The sequence below is a fragment of the Lipotes vexillifer genome, unplaced genomic scaffold (genome assembly GCF_000442215.2).
Source record: "Lipotes vexillifer unplaced genomic scaffold, Lipotes_vexillifer_v1.1 scaffold512, whole genome shotgun sequence".
NCBI classification, from domain to species: Eukaryota; Metazoa; Chordata; class Mammalia; order Artiodactyla; family Lipotidae; genus Lipotes; species Lipotes vexillifer.
The window spans coordinates 1,924,779-1,949,514 of NW_006787695.1; the positions used below are offsets into that span (position 1 = coordinate 1,924,779).

Genomic DNA, 24,736 nt, shown 5'->3' on the forward strand with positions numbered 1-24,736 from the left:
CGCGCCGGGAGCCGGTGCTCCGCAGCGGGAGAGGCCACAGCAGTGAGGGAAAAAAAAAAAAAAAATAATAAAAATAAAATAAATATATATATATATTTTAAAGGATTATGCGTATACAGGTTTTTGGGGGAAGAATAACAGCTGATTCCCTTTTTCAGGTGTTCCAGGCGAGTTGTGCTGGCTGATCAACCCCAGTTCAGGCCAAGACACTGGGTTGGTTGTTATGCGTATACAGGTTTTTGGGGGAAGAATAACAGCTGATTCCCTTTTTCAGGTGTTCCAGGCGAGTTGTGCTGGCTGATCAACCCCAGTTCAGGCCAAGACACTGGGTTGGTGGGTCCAGGAGCTGGTGTGGATTCTTCTGTCTTGCCGGGTCTCCATCCTGCTCCTAACATCTGCTTCCGCCTTATGCCTTACCCAGGCTCCTCCAGGCAAAGGGGCTCCCAGACTTCCTGGAGACTCTTCGACTCAGGCCTGTGAAGGAGATTTGAATATGCCACACCCCAAATAGGCCCCTTTGGTGTCAAGATGATTTTAACCTGGAGACATTTGAAATTCAACAGATGCAGGGGGAAAAAAAAAAACCAAACCCTTCTTGGAGCTTCCCTGTCTGAACAAAAGCAGTGGTTTCTGAGAAATAGGGCTCTATGAATTCCTCCTCAGGGTGGATCCACTCCCGGAAGGGGAAAGGTAATAAAATCCACCCCCCGGCCCCTTCTCCAGGGGATTTTATGGCCAAGAAGGAGATGGAAAGATCACTCATACCTGTGTAAACAAACATTATCCCACATTTTCTGATCTCCTGTTAGTTCACCTGAAAACCCACTTATCTTTTTTCAAAAGACGTTTGTTTTCGCCTAAGTGTCCTTTCTCCACCTCCCCATAACCTGCTAAGTTAGGTATATAAACCCCAAATTCTAACCATCCCTCTGGGTTACTGATCACTGAGTTTCTCCCCCGTGTGTGCACGCTGCGTGTGTAGCTTCTGCTTCCTTATTTCCTCTTCACCTAGCTTCCCTCCGTTTAGTTTGCAGGGGCCTAGGGACAGAACCTAAGAGGATAGAGGAAAAAGATTTTTCTTTTCTCCTTTCCCCTACAGTTTCACCTTCCCCAACTTGGATGTTTCCATCCCTGTAAGAGTCAATCCTCTTTCTTAGTCCAGAATCCTATAGAACCCTGTGCTCCGCTAGTGCCTGCCCCTCCTGTCCCCCTCCCTGTGATGGATTTATTCCCTTTCCCGTATTACTGTTCAGCCCCATGAATGACCTCTATGGAGGGTCACCCACCATCTTGAATCTGAGGGCTCATTGCCAGGACATCAGGCTACCGAAGAGTCTAGGAGCTCATGAAAGAATGAGGCTCATTTAACCTGGAAATCAAGGTAGCGTTGGCCATCCTCAGTTATCTGAACGGGGCTCACACAGAGATGGGTTTTCTGTGCGGTCAGAGGACAGGCTGGGTTGGGGGAACAGGTGGACTTTCTGTGCATTGCAGCCATTCGGACACGAGGTGGAATGTTCTGTCCATAACAAGCTTGTTGCCCCTACCAGACTTAGGATGACATCTGTATGAGTTTCCTGGTATAACCGGAACAAAGCACCACAGATGGCAAGCGGGTTGGGGGCGGTTGGCAGGGGGGCTTACTGTCTGACAGTTCTGGACGCCAGAAGTGCAAAATCAAAGTGTCAGCAGGGTGGGTTCCTTTTGAGGGCCGTGAGGGTGAATCTTTTCAGTGTCCTCTCTGCTAATTCTAGGAGCCTCAGGGGTTTCTCGGCTCGTAGATGGCCGTCTCCTCCCTGTGTCTTTACGTACTCCGCCCTTTGTATGTTTGTTGGCATGTCCAAGGTCCCGTTTTAGCAGGACACAAGTCATATTGGATTAGGGCCTACTCAAAATTTCACCTTAACTCGATCATCTGCAAAGACCCTATTTCCAAATAAGGTCATAGTCATAGGTTCTGGGGGTTAGAGATTCAATATGTATTTAGGGGGAAATTCAACCCACAATAACATCTTTCAGGGACCTTCAGAACCCAGACTGGATGATTCTTCCATGATTCTACCCACTCATCCGTCCATTCATCATTCACCCATCCAGCCAGCCAGCCAGCCACCCATTCATCCACCAATATGTTCCTCCATTTGTCCCTCTGTCAGCTTTCAGGATTATACACTTTCTGTGTGTCAGACACAGGGTGGACACCATATGCACCCGGGGTGTGTAGACACACACCAACAGAGCCCTACTAAGCCCATCATCATTGCACGACCATGTCAACACGTTACATTTATTTAGGCCTCCACTTAGCTAGTGTTGAACTTGTCATTTCATTTATGAGACTTTATCACATCACAAATAAAGACCTTTCCCTTAGCCGAATTGTATTTCCTTGTTCTAGGAGAAGTCCAGGAGATCTGCTCTGCTTCCCCCATTTTTGCCCATGTCATCGGTCACTTCCTCCAACCCTACCTGGTATTTCTGTGCGAAGCCAGGCTGGGTTTGGGGGTAGGTGGGATGGAGCAGGGCAAGACAGGAGGCTGGGATGGGCTACAAACACGCCAGCTCTCCCAAGACTCACTTGTTTATGAAGGGAACGTTACTCAGCAGAGGCAGGCCCTTGTACTCAACGTTGTAACTCTGGCCAAGAACACACCATGCAATTAGGAAGTGAGTTTTCTTTGGCTTGTGATATAAGTAAGCATCGTGCACTGGTCCATGATCTACACTGATGGTGTCTGCTGGCCCATCCTCAGACAGAGCTGTTCACGTAACCACGTGCGGACAAGGCATCCTTCTCTCAGATCCAGATGCGTAGAGGCCCCCTGAGTTCCACTCACGCCCCCTCCGAAGCCAATCCCTCCGTTTCCAAGGTTCTGGATCAGTACAGCTGCCCATCTTCAAATCTCTCCTCGAACAAATGAAATAGCAAAGAGCTTCCCACATGGTTCTGTGCTGTAAAAATGCCGCTGTGCTATGTTCATCGCTCCCAGGCCTCTGCTGTCTGCTGAGGCGGGGAAATCCTTCTGTCATGCAATAGTTCTCAGTACACAGCAAACCCTGACACGCTTTCGCTGAGATTAATCGGAGAGCAAAGCGCGCAGCTCACGGCGTTTGGCGGCCCCACCTGTGCCTTTTTGACATTACATCCTGCAGCGCCAGGCAGATTCAGAAACAGACCGGTGCCGGAGTAGAGGTGAGAGGTCGTGTCACGCTGCACATTCTGACACGATTCGGTACGGCAGAAGCTTGACATTTAAGGCTGGTGGAACCAACACTGTGGTTCATTATCATTGCTGCGAACTCATCATATCTTGACTTCACGTAAGAAAGAACTGTCTTTTATGGAAATCACGTGGAACCTGATCAAACAGAGATCGCTATTGTGGAGAAGTCTGGATGGGTGTGAATTCTTTCCAGCTCCTCGCAAGGGGGTTCGTTTTCGCTTGAGTGTGGGCTGGCCCGTGGCTTGCTTTGGCCAATCGAAGATAGCGGAAGTGACTGGACCTTGTGGAACATTCCACGCAGTCAAGTCTTCCGGTCAGGGAAGGGACCAGTCAAGCTGTCAGCTACTACTCAGTCCAGAGGCCAGGTGTGTGAGCAAAGCTTCTAGAACATTCCCACTCAATCAATCCTCCCGTTGACAATGGATCCAACCAACACCAAATGGAGCATCTGAGTCCCATCCGGTCTGTGAATCAGGAGACACGACAAGCTGCTGTTCACGGATGCCTCTAAGCTTCGGGGTGTTTTGTGCCACACCCATAGGTCACCAAAATCATTCCCACATGCAGGGAGAGTGGGCAGAATAGAACATATAACAGAAGCACTGACGTTTTCAGCTCCATTCACACCCACGTTTTATAACCTCCCTCCTCTTTGCTTTTCTCGCTTGCTGACTCACCCTGCACATCTGATATGGAGAAAAACGCACAGCACAGTATCCGTTTGTGGCTTTGAGCGCAGAGGGCGGACAGTGGGAAGGAGATGGCATGTGGTTTGATGTGTCATCTTCACGAGAGATGACCGTCGCCTCCGAGATTCACGTGCAGTTTGTTTCCATTCTGGAATCCAGAAGGGAGGGGACGGTCGCCTGCCCATTCCCCCCCTCAACCACCACCCAAGTTTATGCGCCCGTGAAGGGCAGGACCAGAGAACGTAAAACCTTCCCGCGCAGTTCACCAAGGTAGCACGACCCCGGCCGTCATGCTTCTCCCACCGGCTCACCCTCCTCAGAGCGGTCCAGCGTCTCGGAGCCGTCAAAACATGGGGGACAGCCTGTCACAGTTTTCCAGGAGGTGCGAGAGAGCACCGCGGATTCCGAGGCTCTCTTTGTGCCTCTTTGGTCCTCCCGAAGGGCAAACGCTCTTTCACGTCATTGACCCGGGGAGCTGTGAGAACCCATCTTCGGGGACCGCTCGTCTCTGTTCCCATAAAATCCTAATGTCACAGGATCCCCATCCCTGCTGCGGAAGCGCCACGGTGAGGCTGGGCTTTCTTCTCCGACCTCAGAGGGGCCACCCAGGCCTTTTCTCCCCGTGTGGTCTCCTGAGTATTTCCTTTCGTAGATAAAATTTCTGAAGTGAACAGTTCCTTCAGGGCAAGGCCTGCTCTGGAAAAGAGCTAGAAGCTCTAGCTGCCCTGGATGGCGGGAAGGAGGGAGCAGTGGGGGGAGATGAAGGTATAAGGGTCCCCCCCCCCCGCCGAAGGGAAGCTTGGGGATGCCTGGAGCCCTTTGGCTGTCCTGGCTGGGGGCGGGGGGATGGGGGGAGGGGAGCTCCTGGTACCTGGTGGGTGGAGACCAGGGAAGCTGCTCCGCACCCCACAGGGCCCAGGACGCCTCACATCAGAGAGCCACCCAGCCCCAGATGTCAGGAGTGCTGAGGCTGAGAAGCCCTGACCTAGCATGAGAGACTTTCTATCAATTATCTATCATCTATCTATCTATCTATCTATCTATCATCTACCTACCATCTCTCTCACTATCATCTATCTACTTATCTATCATCAATCTGTCATCAATGTACATGAGTATATATGCATGTCTGTGTCTGTCAATCTATCATCTATCACACTAAGGTGTCCACGTGGTAATCCCTGGGTAGTAGACAGACTAATGTCCCCAAAGATGTCCACGTCCTAATTCCTGGCAACTGCAAATATGTCACCTTACAGGACAAAAGACCTTTTGCAGGTGTGATTAAGAATCTGGAGATGGGGACTTCTCCGGTGGTCCAGTGGTTAAGACTCCATGCTTTCACTGCAGGGGGCCTGGGTTCAATCCCTGGTCAGGGAACTAAGATCCCGCAAGCCTCCACGGCACGGCCAAAAAAAGGAATCTGGAAACGGAATGAGTGTCCTGAGTTACCCAGGTGGGCACAAGGGCGCTTACTTGCTAGAAGAAAGGTGAAGGTTCAGAGTCAGAGAAGCAGAGGTTGGTGCCACGTGGGGACACGAGCTGAGGAATGTGGGCGCCCCTAGAAGCTGGAAAGGCAAGAAGACAGATTCTCCCTTGGAGCCTCCGTAAGGAGCCAGCCCTGCACACCTGGATTTCAGCCCAGGGACCGCAGTGTCGGACCTCTGACCTCCAGAAGGATGCCCACGGTGGAAGCATCCCTGATCTGGGGCCAGGAAGACCAGAGTCTCAGCCTGCCCTGCAATACGCCACTGGAAGTCAATCGGCCACTGTCTGCTTCTGGGAGACTGAGTTCTTAACTCTACAATGGAGCAATTGGTGTTTACTCTGCCCATCTCCCGCTGCCCACAGATTCTGTCAGTGGATATCTGTGAAAGGGCTTTGTAGTTTTGACATGATTTTACAAGCACAGTTATCACGGTAGGTGTTATGTTTCGTTAGAGTCACCCACTCCCGGGGACACATTTGGAGGCAGACACGGGGGCCATAAATTGGCCGCTGAAGATCAATCCAGGCTTGCTTCTGTGGGAAAAAGCCCACCTACAAATCTCCCTGGTAACATCTGGGAAACGATTCTCCTTGGGATTCTGAAAGTCCCCAAACTTTGTCCTTTATGGATACCATGCTGTCCCCTACTTGGCTTGAGGCCACTGGGAGGGGGACCAAGTGTCCCTGCTTCTGGGTGAGCAGCCAGGAAACCTCAGCAAGATGAGGGCTGCAGGACCGCTCTTGGACCTCGACCTCCAAATGCAGGATTCTCACAACCCACCAGAGGGTGAGAATCCTGGGTGTAGATCATATCTGATAATGTTTCAAGTGAGATGTATCCGGCGGGGCTACAAAAGTGCTTGGTGGGGCTGAAAAAATGATCCTGCACTATTTTTTTTTTTGACAAGAGTCATCTTTTAAAATAAAGCATGGCTGTTTCCTGTAGTCATCTCCCTAGTTTCTTTTCCACACTTTAAAGGCGGGGTGACCTCTGCATGATGAACTGAGCCGCTGACCTTCTGCTCACTGCTTCCTGCTCCTTCAAGCATGAGGCGTATCTTTCTGCCCTGGGCAGCCTCAGCTCTCTTCCTGCTGGGACATGTGATGGCTTCAGAAGAAACGGAGCTGGGTAAGTCAACGCTGGCAAATGTAGTCATTTGTCTGTCTGAAATGCCCTTTCTTTGAACAGCTCTGCTCTTTTCTTTTTATGGTGTGTTTTGCAACTGCACCGTTTTCTTTGTCAAAGTGACAAGGGCTTACACAGGTTTCTGAGTCTCGGGCAGAGCTCCATTTGCCTGTTGCAAAGGACCCACTCTTTTTTTTTTTTTTTTAAATTAATTAATTAATTGATTTATGGCTGTGTCGGGTCTTCGTTTCTGCGCGCGGGGTTTCTCTAGTTGCGGCGAGCGGGGGCCACCCTTCATCGCGGTGCGCGGGCCTCTCACTGCCACGGCCTCTCTCGTTGCGGAGCACAGGCTCCAGACGCGCAGGCTCAGTAGTTGTGGCTCACGGGCCCAGTTGCTCCGCGGCATGTGGGATCCTCCCAGACCAGGGCTCGAACCCGAGTCCCCTGCATCGGCAGGCGGACTCTCAACCACTGCGCCACCAGGGAAGCCCCAGGACCCACTCTTGATTGAGCTCAGGATTAGGTCTGAATGGAAGAACATCAATAGAAGAGCCCTTGTATGCAGAACTGAGAATCTGGGCTGCTTGGCTGTCTTGCCTGCCTCCAAAGAGGTGAAAGGCTTTTGTTTAAATTAATATTTACCTTCCGGTGGTGAGATCATGCCGCCACAGTGCCCCCGAGAAAGACAAGGCCTCCCCAGTCACCCTTCGCTCCGCGGGGTCACCCTTGAATCCCATGGCTGGCCGCACCTTCTGAGAACGATTATCAGCGTCACCTTTGCTCTCTGTCCTCAGAGCCTGGTTCCTGGGGCTTTTCCAGAGAATTGTTTCCAGGCTGCATGATCACCTTACAAGCTTTGTCAAAAGGCAGCAACAGGAGGGGTGGACGGGAGGTATCTGGTCCCGTCTTGCACTAGACAGCTTCGATTTGCTTTCCAGCTCAAGGGAGGCCCGGATGGGAGCTGGTGGTGGCACGTTCGTGACGTGTAGCTTCTGAACTGTCCCCAGGCATCACCCCATGCTTGACCGTCCACGTCCGAGCTGGCCTCTCTCCTATCTGGTTTGGAAGGGTCCCTAGGGGCCTTCTTTGCTGCAGCCCTGGGGTTGCAAACTGGGTATCAAGTGGACACAGTGAGGAGGGTGAGAGAGCCTGGATGTGGGGTGCCCCAGGGCTGGCACCCACATAATTCCCTAGCTCTGTGCAGGGCCCGGTGCTCTGTTTTCACGAGGCCGAATCCAGGACTCCATCTGCCAGCGACAGAAGGCAGAGGGAGGAGAGATTTGGCTGTGATCGGAGCTCCCCGTGGCCACAGATTCCTTGAGATCCATAGCTTCCTTCTGACAGCCCCCCTATACCTGCCACGACTGCGCACGTGGAGTTTGAGTGAAGAAAGAGCCCTTTAGACCAGTTCTGGATTCTGACCCACTTGAAGCACACCCGTGGGCAGAAGTAGGGGTTAAGGTCGTGGATGGACAGAGGGTCCCACCCGAGGCGGTTCTCATCTGTCTGTGCAGCCGGGCTCACTCAGAACCTTTGTAGGAACTTCCTGGAAAATGCAGAACTTGCTTTACGAAAGGCCTTTGTGTTTTGCCTGCTTTTCTTTTGCCCGAGGTCATCACAGGTGTGTGAACACCTGCGGTCCCATTGGGCACAGTCTTAGCAAAGCCTCCCCCCATCCCGCCCGAGGTCCCGGAGCTGCTCAGGGAGGTCCCTCCGGGGCCATTTCCACCCCGTCGATCCATTTTGAACCAACAGATTCAGACTTCACGACTCCATTGGGCTTTCAGATCATATTTCCATCTGAGGCTATTGTGTGTTTCTGATGGGGCTAGTGATGATGCGCATTTGCCCCAAACACGCCTAACCCTCGTGCATCCTTGTGAACCGGTGTCAAAAGAAGCACGAGGAAATCGACACCCAGAGACACCCCCCCACCCCCACCCTTGCCTTGGTACAGACAACCTTTGTCACCAGGGCTGTCCTGGTGCACTTTGCCATTTACACCTTCATCTCTTAAAATTTTCGAATAAGTCCATAATATCCCATAAAATCAGCACATACTTTCTAAGCAACAGTGGGTCCTGGTGGCCCTGAGTTCTTTCCGTTCAGGAGCCGACATTCAGGTGGGAACAGTGAAATCACAGGAATGAGATGGTATCTCTCAGTGGCGATGGTGCCACCGGGATGGTTAACCAGCGATGGCCCAGGTTGGCGGGTAATTTCGGGAGAGATGGAGGTGTTTCTGATGGTACTGGAGAAATAGAGTCCAAACTGGCATTTCTCGCCAACCCAGACTTGTTCTCCACCAAGGTAGAGATAAGAGAGACACGATTCGTGACTGAATAAGCATTGAGCAAGGCTGCGCTCTGATGCACATGCCTTTCGGGAAAGACATTGGCAAGACACAAACCCTTTTCTAGAGCAAAGGTGGACACCAGCCACTGCGCCCACGTTCTCAAACGGGAGGACGTCCCAGCACCATTTGTAATCGTAATTCTTCCTAAACTCACCTTCCAGTTGGAGGGACCACCTGGGTCAGATCATTGGCTTTCTCCAAGGGAAAAATTAACTCCTGTCTCTATGACTGAAGGTGCTTTTACGACTTGGAGCCAGACTCTTAGCCCCTCACAGAAATGGGGCACCGCACCGTTTATGTTTGCTCTTCAAAGAGTTGGCTCCCTTGAGAAAAATATGCCTAGGTCCCAAATCTGGCAAAAGCTCACTCACTTCTAAACGTCTCTACATGTATTTCAAAGGGATGAAGAAAAAACTTAAACATTTTCTTTTTTTAAAAAATATATATTATGAGGGCTTCCCTGGTGGCACAGTGGTTGACAGTCCGCCTGCCGATGCAGGGGACACGGGTTCGAGCCCTGGTCCAGGAAGATCCCACATGCCGCGGAGCAACTAAGCCCGTGTGCCTCAACTACTGAGCCTGTGCTCTAGAGCCTGTGAGCGACAACTACTGAAGCCCGCGTCCCTAGGGCCCGTGCTCCGCAACAAGAGAAGCCACCGCAATGAGAAGCCCGCGCACCGCAATCAAGTGTAGCCCCCGCTCGCCGCAATTAGAGAAAGCCCGCGTGCAGCAACGATGACCCAACGCAGCCAATAAATAAATAAAACAAACAAATAAATAAATTTATAAAAAATATATATTATGAGCTTTAAAATTGAGATATAGTTGATTTATAATATTATATATGTTTCAGGTATACAACATAGGGATTCGCAATTTTTTAAAGATTATACTCTACGTATAGTTATTATGAAATGTTGGCTATATCCCCTGTGTTATACAATATATCCTTGTAGCTTATTTATTTTATATGTAATAGTTTGTACCTCTTAATCCTCTACCTCTGTCTTGCCACTCGCCCCCTTCCCTCTCCCCACTTGCAACCGCTAGCTTGTTTTTGTATCTGTGAGTCTGCTTCTGTTTTGTTACATTCACTAGTATGTGTCATATTTTAGATCCCACATCTAAGTGACATCATGTGATATTTGTCTTTCTCTGACTTACTTCACTCAGTATGATCATCTCTAGGTCCATCCATGTTGCTGCAAATGGCATTATTTTGTTTTTTTTTTATGGCTGAGTAGTATCCCATTGTATATATAGACCACATCTTCTTTATCCATTCCTTTGTTGATGGACATTTAAGTTGCTTGCATGTCTTGGCTATTGCAAGTAGTACTGCTATGAACATTGGCGTGCAAGTGTCTTTTCAAATTAGAGTTTTCGTTTTTTTGTGATAAATGCCCGGGAGTGGAATCGCTGGATTCTATGGCAGCTCTGTATTTATCTTTTAGAGAAACTGCCGTAGTGTTTTCCACAGTGGCTGCACCAATTTGCATCCCTACCAACAGTGTACCAGGGTTCCCTTTTCTCCACACCGTCGCCAACCTTTATTATTTGTGGTCTTTTTGACGATGGCCATTCTGACAGGTGTGGAGCCTAAGTACCATCTAAAGCAAATATTGAAGGACTCACTTGACCTTGAGCTTTTCCTCGACTCGTCATGTGTGGTGTTCTGAGTAAGACAGTGACTTTGGTGGTTGGGGGACAGTGTCCAGTTCCTCTCTGCGTGCCCACAAAACATGGTGCCGCTGGACACACAGTCGGCACTCACTGTTTTCTCTTCACACTAACCGATAATCATTACCTCTTGCCAACGAGAGAAGAAAGTCAGCTGTAATCTTGCACTGACTGGTGTCTCTCAAAGTGATTGAGTTTTCTCACCGACCTTCATAGATCCTGCAGTTCTTACTGACATAAGTCATGACCGGTTTGTTTGTGAGAATCTTGGTTTTCTCTGTCCCTTTAAAGCACTCTATCATTCTTGTATTATAAGTATGAAACCCATAACAGACTCTGGACACATAGTAAGAATATAAAATATCTTGTTGATAATTACAGATAGATGACATAGGTAACAGATAGATGATGACAAGATAGATGATAGATAGGTAGATAGATGGTATAGATGATAGATACATAAAAAGATAGTAGATAAATAATAGCTAGATGATGATGATCATGATAGATAGATACATAGAGGTAGATGGTAGATAGATAGATGGAAGGATAGATATAGATATCATGTTCAAATGATAATATTCTGGATATATAGGGTTAAATAAAATATATCATCAAATCTTTTTTCAAAAGCACTACACCGTTCTTCTGACATGAGTGCCGACATCATTTTTCAAATTTCACTCTCTTCCCAGCGTTGCCTCAAAGTCTACTCTATTTGTGTCTTTCTACCCAGGAGAAGCATTGCAGCTTCAAATCATCAACTTTAATTTCGAAACTGTGAAGGTTACATGGAATGCAAGTGAATACCCTGGGACTAATTTGACATTCCTCCAAAAGTAAGTGCCCTGAGGAAGGGAAAACCATGCCTATGGCTAAAATATTTCCTCTTCCACGACGTCAACAGCTGGGAGGCCCAGGACGTGAACGTGTGAAGGATCAGAACGTGCAAGTGTGAATGTGTGTGCCCTCTTTAGTAGCTCTCAGGCCTCACCACAGCTCCCAGACCTTCTAACGGAGTGACGACTGACTCATGCTTGAAACCACCTAGATTCTTTTTTTTTTTAATAGCTATTTGATTATATCTTTTTTCTTTTTTTTAATGAATGAATTAATTTATTTTTGGCTGCGTTGGCTCTTCCTTGCTGCGCACAGGCTTTCTCTAGTTGCAGCGAGCAGGGGCTACTCTTTGCTGCGGTGCGCAGGCTTCTCATTGCGGTGGCTTCTCTTGTTGCGGAGCACGGGCTCTAGGCGTGTGGGCTTCAGTAGTTGTGGCTCGCGGGCTCTAGAGCGCAGGCTCAGTAGTTGTGGCGCACGGGCTTAGTTGCTCCGGGGCATGTGGGATCTTCCCGGACCAGGGCTCGAACCCATGTCCCCTGCATTGGCAGGCGGATCCTTAACCACAAGGGAAGTCCCACATCCGTTTCTTTAATCATAAAGGAGATAATTCTTGGTCTCGTCACTGCTTAGGTTTGAGACCTTAAGGATGGAGACAAGCTGGTCTCACACTGGGTCCTATAGGCTTCTTAATATTGCAAGGAAGCCTCAAAGATATACCCAGTCTTGGGACATCCCTATTAAAAGTGTCTCCTGGAAGGGATAGTTAGGGAGTTTGGGATTGACATGTACACACTGCTACATTTAAAAAGGATAACCAGGACTTCCCTGGTGGCACAGTGGTTAAGAATCCGCCTGCCAATACAGGGGACACGGGTTCGAGCCCTGGTCCAGGAAGATCCCACATGCCGCAGAACAACTAAGCCCATGCGCCACAACTACTGAGCCTGTGCTCTAGAGCCCGCGAGCCACAATTACGGAGCTCATGAGCCGCAACTACTGAAGCCCACGCGCCTAGAGCCCATGCTCCACAACAAGAGAAGCCACCGCAATGAGAAGCCCGCGCACCGCAACGAAGAGTAACCCCTGCTCGCCGCAACAAGAGAAAAGCCCACACGCAGCAACAGAGACCCAATGCAGCCAAAAATAAATAAATAAATTTTATTAAAAAAAAAAAAGGAATAACCAACAAGGACCTACTGTATAATACAGGGAACTCTGCTCAATGTTATGTGGCAGCCTGGATGGGAGGGGAGACTGGATACATGTATATGCATGGCTGACTCACTTTGCTGTGCACCTGAAGATATCACAACACTGTTAATCAGCTCTACTCCAATATAAAATAAAAATGCCTCCGTGAGTCAAGGGCTGGGTTACTCTTCAGGTCAGTTACTTTCCTAGGGCGGCCGCAACAAAGTACCCAAAACTGGGCAGCTTAAAACAAGGAAAATTCATCTTCCCCCATCCTGGAGACCAGATGTCTGAGGTCAAGGTGTCCCAGGGCCGCGCTCCCTCCTGAGGCTCCAGGGGAGGCTCCTTCCTGCCCCTTCCAGCTTCTGGGGGCTCCAGGCATCCCTGGGCTTGTGGCCGCATCCCTTCCGTCTCTGCCTCTGTCTTCCCGGGGCTTATCCTCTGTGTCTGTGTCTCTCGTCTTCTGTCTCTTAGAAGGACCCTGTCATGGGATGTAGGGCCACCCTCATCCGGGAGGACCTCATCTCAGACCCCTCACTTCATCACATCTGCAAAGATCCTATTTCCTAATGAGGTCCTGTTCCCAGGTTCCGGGGTTAGTACTGATACGTAGGCATGCCATTTGGAGGGCCACAATTCAAGCCCTACAAGATCCATTCAAGGGGTGTGAACATTTGAGAGAGGGGTACTTTTCTGTTTCGACAGGTCTTGCTGTAGTTTTGTAAGGGGAGGGGGTCAGTGAAGCGAGTGACGTGGTACCCAATCTGAGTCAGTGACAGAGTCACGGAGCAAAGGAACGGCCCTTAAGTTGTGATTTTTAAGATGCTACATAGCTGAATTTTTCTCCTTTTAAATCACAGGTTAAGAAGCAATGAGACATACAGACCATGCTCCAAGTATACCCTTCAACAAGGTTACACAGCCGGGTGCCTCTTGGAGGTAGAAAAAGATGATGTTCTACAATTTTCCATCAGGAATGGAACACACCCTCTTCTCACCAAGAGACTATGGATCAGCAGTTACCGTACGTGCTTTAGTACCTTGAGGGTTGACTGTCCATTTTAGATTAGGATACATCATACAAAGGTAGTGAAACCCTCTCTCCAAAGATTCATGTTTTGGTCTGGATTTCTGTGAGGCAGAGTTTTTTTCTCCCCCACTGTTTTGACGGATGGGATGTCACAGGTCCATCTCAGAATCCTATGAGACCTATGGACCCCCTACTGAAAACAATCCCTCATAGACACTGTATAAGTCTCCTCGGGTTGCCACAAATAATTATCAGAAATTGGGTAGCTTAAAATAAACATTATCTCCCAGTTCTGGACACCAGAAGTTCCACAGTCGAGATGTGGGTAGGGTTGGTTCCTTCTGGAAGTTCTGAGGGAGAATCTGCTCCAAGCCTGTCCCTCAGTTCCTGGGAGCTGCTCGTAACCTTGGGCATCCCTGGGCCTGGGGCCGCCTCCCCCCCATCTCTGCATCCGTCTTCATGTGGCTTCTCCTCTGTGTCTGTGTCTCTTCTCTTCTGATAAGGACACCAGTCATACTGGATTAGGGCTCACGCTACTCCAGGATGACCTCATCTTATCTTAAACAATTACATCTGTAATGATCCTCTTTCCAAAGATTCTGAGGTGCTAGGGTCCAGGACTTCAAAGTGTCTTTTTCTGGTGGGACACAATTCATCCCATAACAGATACAGAAAAGTTTTTCAAGCAGTTTCAGAGAGCTCTTTCCACGAGACACCTAAGGGTCCTTGAAGAGCTGGCTAAAAGTTCTATTGTCAATGTACTAAAGACAGGGAAACCCCACATCTCATAAGGTATTAGAGGAAGGATTGGAGCAGTCAGAGGAAAGTGAATCCAAGCCCAGTTACCACTGTAATTTTAGAGATGTGGAATGTTTATCTTTGTAGAGGTGTTAGTCATTGTGCTATTTCTCCTTCTTAGTGAAACCCAGATCCCTGAGTGATCTGAGCTTCCAGTGGCATCAGGGAGCAGTGACAGTGACTTGCTCTGACCTGCGGTACAAAGATCTCGTGTATGAAATCCAGCACAAGAGCACCTTTGACACCGGGTGGCAGGTGAGGGCAGGGACGTCTTCTCAGGCCAGGTGTACGTAAGTATCCCCAAGATGCGAACGGTGGAGAAAGATGGAGAGACACAGAGACAAAGATACTGAGATTTATTTTAAGGACTTGGTCATGTGATTGTGGAGCCCGATGTATGTGACAGAAGCAGGGGGCACTCATCCAAAAAGGGAAAAGATGGACAAATGGCTGGAATCAGTAGAATAGAATCACTGCTCATCAAAGAAATACACATTAAAATTGAGGGATACTCGGCTTCCCTGGTGGCGCAGTGGTTAAGAATCTGCCTGCCAATGCAGGGGACATGGGATCGAGCCCTGGTCAGGGAAGATCCCACATGCCATGGAGCAACTAAGCCCGGGAGCCGCAACTACTGAGCCCATGTGCCACAACTATTGAAGCCCGCGCGCCTACAGCCCGTGCTCCGCAACAAGAGAAGCCACCGCAATGAGAAGCCCGCCCACCGCAACAAAGAGTAGCCCCCACTCACTGCAGCTAGAGAAAGCCCGTGCGCAGCAACGAAGACCCAACACAGCCAAAAATAAATAATATAAATAAATTAAAATTAAAAAAAAAATAGAGGGATACTGGAGTTCTCCTAAATAGTTGATCATAAAATGTGATCATTTTTAATGACGTTGAACATCAGGAAACTTTAAGACCTCCGTCCTTGTTGTGATCAATTAATTCCCTTTGCAGAAATCAATCCTCAGGGAATAATTCAAAATGTGGATGAGGCTGTATGCACAAAGACGTCTATCAAAGCATTATCTAAAATAAATACATGGACTTAGGGACCACCTATGTGGCATACAGCAGGAGAATAGTCAAACAAATTATGGTACATTTATAATAAAATATTTAAGAGCCATCGAAATGTATTTTAAAGAATATTTAGTGATAAGAAGCAATGCGTACATTAAATATTGTGTTTAATGAATACCATACCTCCGGAAGGAGAGAAATGATATCAATTTGTTAATGGTGATTGTATTTTGGAGCTAGAATAAAGACGGGTTTTAAGTGTCTTATTTTGCCTTTGTGTGTGTTTGTGTGTGTGTGGGGTTTGTGTGTGTTTTCTAGTCTCAAATGTAAGCATGCATTACTTTTCTTTCTTTTTTAATTAATTAATTTTTTGGCTGTGTTGGGTCTTTGTTGCTGCGCGCGGGCTTTCTCTAGTTGCAGCAAGCGGAGGCTACTCGCTGTTGCGGTGCATGGGCTTCTCATTGCAGTGGCTTCTCTTGTTGCGGAGCATGGGGTCTAGGTGCACGGGCTTCAGTAGTTGTGGCACGCGGGCTCAGTAGTTGTGGCTCGCAGGCTCTAGAGCGCAGGCTCAGTAGTTGTGGCGCACGGGCTTAGCTGCTCCGTGGCATGTGAGATCTTCCCAGACCAGGGCTGGAACCCATGTCCCCTGCATTGGCAGGCGGATTCTTAACCACTGCGCCACCAGGGAAGCCACAGCATACATTACTTTTCTATTCATAAAAAAAGTTACTTGGGAAATATAGCCAATATTTTATAATAATCGTAAATGGAGTATAACCCTTAAAAATTGTGAACCACTATATTGTACCCCCGTAACATACAATACTGTACAGCGACTATACTTCTATTTTAAAACGTTACTTTGTTTTAAAAGAAAGAACTTAGTAATTCTTCAAAAGCGTCTGTCATCATGTTTGTCATAACGACTTTTTTTTCCTTTTTGGAGGGAGGTGTAGAGGTGCTGCCACATTTGTTTTTGCTACTGTTTGGAGGATAAAGGTCTGGGCAGAGAGAGGAAGTGAAACAAGAGAGGGAAATCCTGCAAGGAGGAATCTTGTGTGAATCCCCGATAGAAGATGAAAAAGTCTGGGTCAATCATGGGTCATCGTGTATGTTTTTCCCTCTAGTCCAAGGAGGCAAAAACCTGCAATGTCACGCTCGACAGTTTGGATGCTGAGAAGTGTTATTTCTTTCGGGCCAGAGTGAAAACGCTGGAGTCCAGCTACGGCTCTGACACATACCCAAGTGACTGGTCAGAGGTGATACACCAGCAGAGGGGCAAGCTAACAGGTAATGTCATGCAGCATCACTGCACAACATGGTCTGGCACCCTACGCTGGGGGGAGGGTGGAATGGGGCGCCTGAAAACACAGATGACCCCACGTCCTGCTCCAGAGGTCACGGTGGAAGCAATTCCTCTTCTGGATTCCATCATTATTGGACTAATTTTCATTTTTATTTCATAGCAAGAATAATGTGTCATTTATGAATGTGATTCCATGGATATAGGTATAGATGCATAGAGACATCTATAGATAAATAGGTGATAGATGGATAGATTGATAGATGATAGATAGATGACAGATATAGATAGATAGATAGACATAGATGGATGATAGGTGATAGATAGCTAGATAGATGGATAGGTAAGTAGACAGATATATATCATAGATAGATAAGTAGATAGGTAGGTAGGTAAATAGATAGATGATAGATAGATGATAGATAGGTAGATAGATGATAGATAGATAGATGATAGATAGATGATAGATAGGTAGATAGATAGATGATAGATAGATAGATAGATAGATAGATAGATAGATAGATAGATGATAGATATGGATAGGCCAAAGAAAGCCCTTATATCCTCAAATACCCCTGGCAATGAGTTAAATCTACACTCCCTCCTTCCTGATGTTTGCCTGTCCAGTGTCACCATCTCTCTTTCCAGGATATTTCACACCAAAATCAAGATTTGCTGACCCTAACATTTATAAAGGAAAAAAAAAATGTGGGTGGCAGGGTTTGGAGTGTGATCTAGTATTATGTTGAAATTATCTTGATAACTTACAGCCCTCATTCTGTTTTGCTTTAGATTTGTGCCAGAAAAACAGCCTTTTCTCAAATTTTATCTTAATTGCTGGCATGGTCACCTTCCTGATAGCCTCCCTTCTCTTTCTGCCTTTATGGAAACTACGGAGGTAAGGATGACCCTGCCAGAATCCTCAGACACATAGGCTTTGGTTCTAATATGTCCCTGAATTGGGGGGGGGGGGGGGGGAGGAAGAATTGTCTGATATGATTATTTAGCTGAATATCACTTTCTCTATAATACACACTTTGCCAGTGGTATATGACAAGAAACTTGAGAGGGAAATAATGCCAAAGGTGCAGATATCTGCGGAATTCATTGACAAATATTCTCTTGGAGACAGTTGGATATAAGAATGCTCATTCTTATGAGAGCGTTACCTTGCTTCAGACACACGCCCCATTGAGCTGTGTCCTCCTGTCATGTTACAATGACAGGTACTTAAAACACCTTTTAATTTTTATTGAGATTTATTAAATGAGACAATTTGGTGAGTGACTTGAGAAGAACTGGACAAGAAGAAAGCTTGTCTGGTTTGTAAATCCATTTACAGATACAGCAAAACAATATTCTTTGAGACCATAGAAAGCATTTCAAAAATATGATATTAAATATTTCTCCCCATTATCCTTCCGTGCAATAATTTAACAACCGCTATTTCCATCTTTCTTTAAATGTACTTGCGCCCGGGTCTTTTACTTCTTGATGATGTTTGAAGGCACTGATGCCCAGGGCCGTGGGTGCCATCTTTGTTTCTTAGGATGGGGTTTCCATAGCAACGACTGGAGTGATGCATAGAGAAACCGCCATTTCTGGACCACCATTCTGGACCACTCAGGCTGGGTCTGAGCTAGGCTAAGTTAGACAATTTCAAGGTCGTCCCATCATGGTTGGGTACAGCGTGGAGCAGCTTCCCTTGATTCTTGCAAATCGCCCCATTTCTTTTCACGCTGCTCTTCTCTCTTTGACCAGCTCAAACAGATGCCCGCAGTACGGTTCTCTGCAAGGGAATAGATGAAGCAATCAGATAAGCGTGTTGACAGGTGACATGTCTGATGGTTTTTTTTATTTTTATTTTTTAAATTATTTTTATTATTTTTATTTTTATTTTTTTTTTTGCCGTACGCGGGCCTCTCACTGCTGTGGCCTCTCCCGTTGCGGAGCACAGGCTCCGGACGCGCAGGCTCAGCGGCCGTGGCTCACGGTCCCGGCCGCTCCGCGGCACGTGGGATCTTCCCGGACCGGGGCACGAACCCGCGTCCCCTGCATCGGCAGGCAGCAGGCGGACCCTCAACCACTGCGCCACCAGGGAAGCCCTGTCTGATGTTTTTGATACAAAACTGAAATCATCCCTGAGGGAATCTGGGGGGTACACTTCTTGGAAAAAACTAACACTTGTCCTGTCTTCAAGGAAGTCCCTGTTCACTACGAGTGGTGAAATCAACTGTATTATTTTCCTGGGGCTGCCATAACAAAGCACCCCAGACTGGGGCGGGCGGGGCTCAAACAACAGACATTTATTTCTCCCAGTACTGGAGGCTTGAATCTGAGTTCCAGGCGTGGGCAGGGCTGGCTCCTCCCGAGGCCTCTCTCCTGGGCGTGTAGACGGCCGTCTCCTCCCTGTGGCCTCACACGGACGTCTCTCTGTGTGCGTCTGTGTACTAATCTCCTCTTCTTTTAAGGACACCAGTCACATAGGGTTAGCATCTTATTAGATGAGAACCTCTTAGGTTCTGTGTCTGGGGGCCTGCGAATTAAACTGACCAAAGACAGAGTAACGTAAGAAAATGCATGTTTCTTTACTGATGTAATGTTTTTAAGCGCATGGAGATTCGTAGAAAGGAAGTGAACACCTAACAAGGCAGTTAATTCGGGGGCTTCTGTACCATTTTAACAAAAGGTAATAATTTGTGGAGAAGTGGAAAAGGAAGACAAATGAAAAGGGAGTTTGGATGTGGGTAACTTGTGGGAGGGTGACTAAGAAATGTGTGGGGGAAACTACAGGCAGATAAAGGTTGTCTGTGTGGAAGCATCTTGGTGCCATCTCAGTGATGTGACTCGTCCATTTCCAGGTAAAGCGGTGGGGGGGGCACCTTTACAAATGGAATTTTTTTTTTTGTAAAAAGGGAAATTTGTGCTCTGCCTTTAGGTGGGTGGGGGAGGGCAGAGAGCTTCTCCTACCTTTGCTGTTACTCAAGTGCCTTCACCTCCAAATACACAATATCCCCAAGTGGCATATTTTGGGGTGGTGTATCCTGTTCACCTTCATACCCCATGTCTATGACCTCATTTCACCTTAATTACCTCCTAAGCAGTACAACCTCCAGATACGGCCAGATTGAGGGGTTAGGGTTTCAAGCTATGAATTTGGGGAGGTGGGGACACAGTTCAGTCCATAATGTCAACAGAAATAGTGATTCCTAGGTAATAAGAATTGCTCTTTTGCAGAGATGGGCTCCATGCCCCTCATATCACATTCCTGGTGAGGGCTTCACGTGGATGCTGGGAGCAGGGTACCTGCGGGGGTAGGAGTGGGGCACATGTTTTGAAATTGGGGATGCAGGTCCGCCAAGGTGTGCAGCCTCCGGGGTCAAAGTCTGCAGCCATCCCGGGCCCCTCATGGCGGGGCGGTGGGTGGGGTCTGTCCTCCTGGACGTCCACAGCCCTGCTCAGGGGCGCCAGCCTGTCTGACCAGACTCTCCATGTCCATTTCAGGGTTAAGAAGGTTCTCATGCCCAGTGTGCCGGATCCCAGATTCACCTTCTCTGGGCTCTTTGAGTCTCACCAAGGTAACTTCCAGGTAAGCGCCATCTCCTTGGGCATGAAAAACCGGCTTATTTTGTGCTGTCCTACTATCTCCCCTATGCACCATTTAAAACCCCGCTTTTATTCCAGCAGCCTCTTTAAATGCCTGTGAGGCTTTTTGCATTTGAAAGCAGCAGCATGTTCTTTTCTCTTTTGGTCAGAGAGAGTAGATCCAAGGGCCTCCGAGGGTGGCTTCTCTTGAAATCAGCCTCAGAGATCAGTGGCCCCCACTACGGGATTTTCCAGCCTAATCACTTTCTGATCTTATCAGGAAGTTGTGTTCTTAATCTGTTCCCTCTGCAGAGCTGACAACAAAACCTACACTTCCTTTTTCAAACTTTATGATTGTTGTTTCATTCACATGACAAATGCTTAAGGAGTTGGGAGGAATGAGAGAGAGGGAATCAGCACCCCGTCCCCAGGAGATTGCCAGCAGTGGACACACAGGCGTAGACTTTACAGGACCATGGGATCAGAGTTATGCCAGTTTCCTGCGGCTGCCACAAACTGCGGGGTTCAAAACATCACACATTCATCCTCCCCCATCCTGGAGACCAGACATGTGAGGTCAAGGTGTCCCAGGGCCGCGCCCCCTCCAGAGGCTCCAGGGGAGGGTCCTTCCCGCCTCTTCCAGCTTCTGGGGGCTCCAGGCGTCCCTGGGCTCGGGGCCGCCTCCCTCCCGTCTCTGCCTCCGTCTTCCCGGGGCTTCTCCTCTGTGTCTGTGTCTCTCCTCTTCTGTGTCTTAGAAGGACCCTGTCATTGGATGTAGGGCCACCCTCATCCAGGAGGACCTCATCTCAGACCCTTCCCTTCATCACATCTGCAACGACCCTGTTTCCAAATAAAGTCCCGTTCCCAGGTTCTGAGGGTTAGCACTGGGGCATATCTTTATTTTGGAAGGGATGCACTATTTAACCTTCCAGAGGAGCAAAAAGGTGAATTTTAAAACTACTTATAGGTGTAGGAGAGGGAAAAAAATGGAAAGAAAACCCACAAAAACATGCCTCTATCCTGTTAAGTTCTGTCCCTGATACCTGCAAATTAACTGGACAAAAAAAGAAAAAAAGATTAAGAAGAGAAAAGGTTTATTTTGTACGCACATGAAAACAAGTGAAAACCCCCAAGGAGTAGTTACAGACCTGGAGGGTGATGTGCCATTTTAACAAAGGGTGATAGAGTGCGGAGGAGAGACCAAGTAAAAGGAAAGGGGTTGGGGACTTGTGGGTGGCAGGCAAGATATGAGAAGGTGACTAGGAAATGCATGAGAAATAAGGGCTCTTTAGTAAGATTTTATGCAGACTCAGGTTCTCCCAGGTGATAAGTGTTGTCCCTGGAGTTGGAAGGGTCAGGGTGACCGTTTACAAATGTACATTTCCTTGCCAAAAGGAACATTTATGCCCTGCTTCTAGGGAGGATAAACGGAGAGCAGAGAATCCTCTCTGCAGCGGTGCATTCTCCATTGCCTTCAGCTGAAAATAATCCTTGTGCCAAAGCAGCATATTTAGGGGTGTCCCAGTTCCTTTCAAGGGAGAAGAGAGGGGGTTACAGCAGAGTTTAGGGCAGGAAATCTGAAATTTTTCAATACTTGGGGCTAGAAGGAGATGGAGGGGGGGCCGGGCCGGGGGAGGGAGATGCTATAGCGAACAGAGGAGTCGCCCAGTGGAATACAGTCCCCTGGAGCACCCTATTCCAGATGTGCTCCCAGCCAGCATCAGGAAATCCCAGGGCACCTGTTAGAATTCAGCATCTGGGCCCCCTGGACCTGCTGAGTGACAATCCTCCTTCTGAAAAGTCACCCCCATCTCAGAGAACATACCTGCGGGGTGGGGGCGGGGGGAGGAATCTGTGTTTCCTGTTTTGGGTTCCGGAAAAGCCCCTCAGGCGGTCCTCATGTGTGAGGAGTGACCACAGGCCAGCCGCTTGGAGGCTGATGACAAAAGGCAGGTCTGGGGCTTCCCTGGTGACACAGTGGTTGAGCGTCCGCGCCGGTCCGGGAAGATCCCACGTGCCGCGGAGCGGCTGGGCCCGTGAGCCATGGCCACTGAGCCTGTGCGTCCGGAGCCTGTGCTCCGCAACGGGAGAGGCCACAGCAGTGAGAGGCCCGCGTACCGGAAAACAAACAAACAAAAAAGGCAGGTCTGAAACCACAAGCTGTTTGCCAAGATGCTAAACATGAGAGCTTTTTTGTTCTGCTGGGGGTGGCATCGCCTCCGGAGGGAGGCTGCCAGGGTCCCGGGGAGGCACGGGCCCCGAGGGGAGGGGTTTGCTGCACGGAGCCTGAGTCACAATGTTTCATCCTGGCAGGAGTGGATCAAGGACACGCAGAACGTGGCTCACGTGAATAAGATGGAAGACGGGGAGTGGGAGTCTATCCCGGAAGAGGCCGTGGTGGTCCAGCTGGCCGAGATGCCCAAGACAGCGGTGACGAGCCCTGTGTACCGGCAGACAGCGGAGGAAGAGGCCACCGGGGAGCCCGGCCAGCTCCCTCGCCAGCCCCCCCAGGGCGGCGAGGTTGCCTCTCTCGGGGATGTTACGTTTGTGATGAGTGACAACTCATATGTGATGTTCTGAGAGGGTGCAAACTCAAAAGCCAACATCAAAATCTACGTTGACATTGTAGGACCCAGGACAGCATCTCAGGGGCTAAAAACCGCTGTGAAGGGAACTCCCCAGAACCGAGGATGCTGGTGTCTGGGGTCACCCAACACCCCACCCATCCAACCAATGCGTCCCACCCATGTTGATACCCAAGGGCTTGAAGGCGGATTCCCTATAGGTGGCAGACCGTTGGTTGGGCTTGTTCTTGCTGTCACCCGGCACATTGTCACCGTTCACTCAAATCGTTAAGGAAGGACAGCCAGCGGCCTGAGACCACCTTCCTTCGCACGTGCCCACCCAGTCCTGCCCTTTCACCATTACTACTCGCACCTGAGTGGTTCCTTAGATCTTCTGCTACGCGACATCTGTACCCAGCAGGTGAGGCACGGCACCCCCAGGTACAAAATGAATTCTGCGTTACCAACAACAACCAGCCACCCGGCTCTTGATCCAAAAGGGAAAAACCCTCTTTGCAACCATTGAGGCATTTTATTAAGCAGACTCTGTTTTAATTCCTGAGTCCACACTCAGGACATCACTCCTAAGAGATATTTGAATGTAAAAACCCTGCATGAATATTTGAAACATTCCCCGCTGAGTGTGCATTATTATTTTTTTTTTATATTGAAATAAAAAGAAAAAAAAGTGTTGGCGTGAGAACTACGGTGAGATGTAAACAGCTTGCTGATATGTGTGGAGATAGTGGACAATGTTAGTTTGATGCCCTCAAGCTTCACGTACAGGATGTATCTAGATTTCTAGATTACTGAGATCTAGTTGTTTTTTTCTTTTTTTTTTTTTCCGGCTGGTACTGAGTTTATCTTGTCTCTCTCTGCAGGGTGCAGTAAATAAACTTCATCAGATATACCTGGAGTCTGTGTGTGTGTGTGTGTGTGTGTGTGTGTGTGTGTGTGTGTGTGTGGTGTTGGGGATTTATAATTTAACAAAATCTCTCCCCACTCCAGAAAATTCCTCCACAAAGATAGAAATGGAAAGAAAACACTTTTATTAGTGAACAGACAGCAAGCCAGAATACAACACACATCGCAGGCAGCCCACTAACGGTTTGCAAACATAGAAGGACTCTCACCCTATTTCTGAGCTCAGCAACCCATTTCCCCTGCATTCTCAAGACAACATTGCTAATTGTCTCCTCTCTGTAGGATGCAGGTTTTGCAATTTGGGGCCAGGTTTCCAGCTGCAGTAAGGCCACTCTCTTCCCTGGAAGCTGGGAGGTGGGCCTTATGTGATTGTTCCTGTTTGGGAAGGTCATTCCTGGGTCAGAGCTGTGGTGCAGGGTTGGAAGTGGGAGAGCAGGAACCCCAGAAGTCACCTTTCCCCGAGGAAGATTTCAGGGTGGGCTGCACGCCTGGACCTGGGACCTTGTTTCTAGGCTGCGAGAGGCTTTTATTTATATACTTTTTAAAGTAATTAATTAATTTATTTATGTTTGGCTGTGTTGGGTCTTCGTGGCTGCGTGCAGGCTTCCTCTAGTTGCGGTGAGCGGGGGCTACTCTTCATTGCGGTGCGCGGGCTTCTCATTGCGGTGGCTTCTTTCGTTGCAGAGCATGGGCTCTAGGCGCACTGGCTTCAGTAGGTGTGGCACGTGGGCTCAGTAGCTGTGGCCCGCGGGCTCTAGAGCACAGGCTCAGTAGTTGTGGCGCACGGGCTTAGTGGCTCTGGGGCATGTGGGATCTTCCCGGACCAGGGCTGGAACCCGTGTGCCCTGCATTGGCAGGCGGATTCCCAACCACTGCGCCACCAGGGGAGCCCCACCCTGGAGGTTTTAATTG

The 24,736-nt window shown here is 48.6% G+C and overlaps 1 protein-coding gene across 1 annotated transcript; it reads left to right on the forward strand.

Annotated features, from left to right (window-relative positions):
* Positions 1–6,448: 6,448 nt before the first annotated feature.
* CRLF2 (cytokine receptor like factor 2) lies at positions 6,449–22,916 on the forward strand. The gene is made up of 8 exons (XM_007460503.1): positions 6,449–6,530; positions 11,300–11,402; positions 13,455–13,618; positions 14,544–14,677; positions 16,576–16,738; positions 17,544–17,649; positions 20,256–20,340; positions 22,650–22,916. The coding sequence occupies exons 1-8, from the start codon at positions 6,449–6,451 to the stop codon at positions 22,914–22,916; spliced, it is 1,104 nt and encodes a 367-aa protein (XP_007460565.1).
* The last annotated feature ends 1,820 nt before the right edge of the window (positions 22,917–24,736 follow it).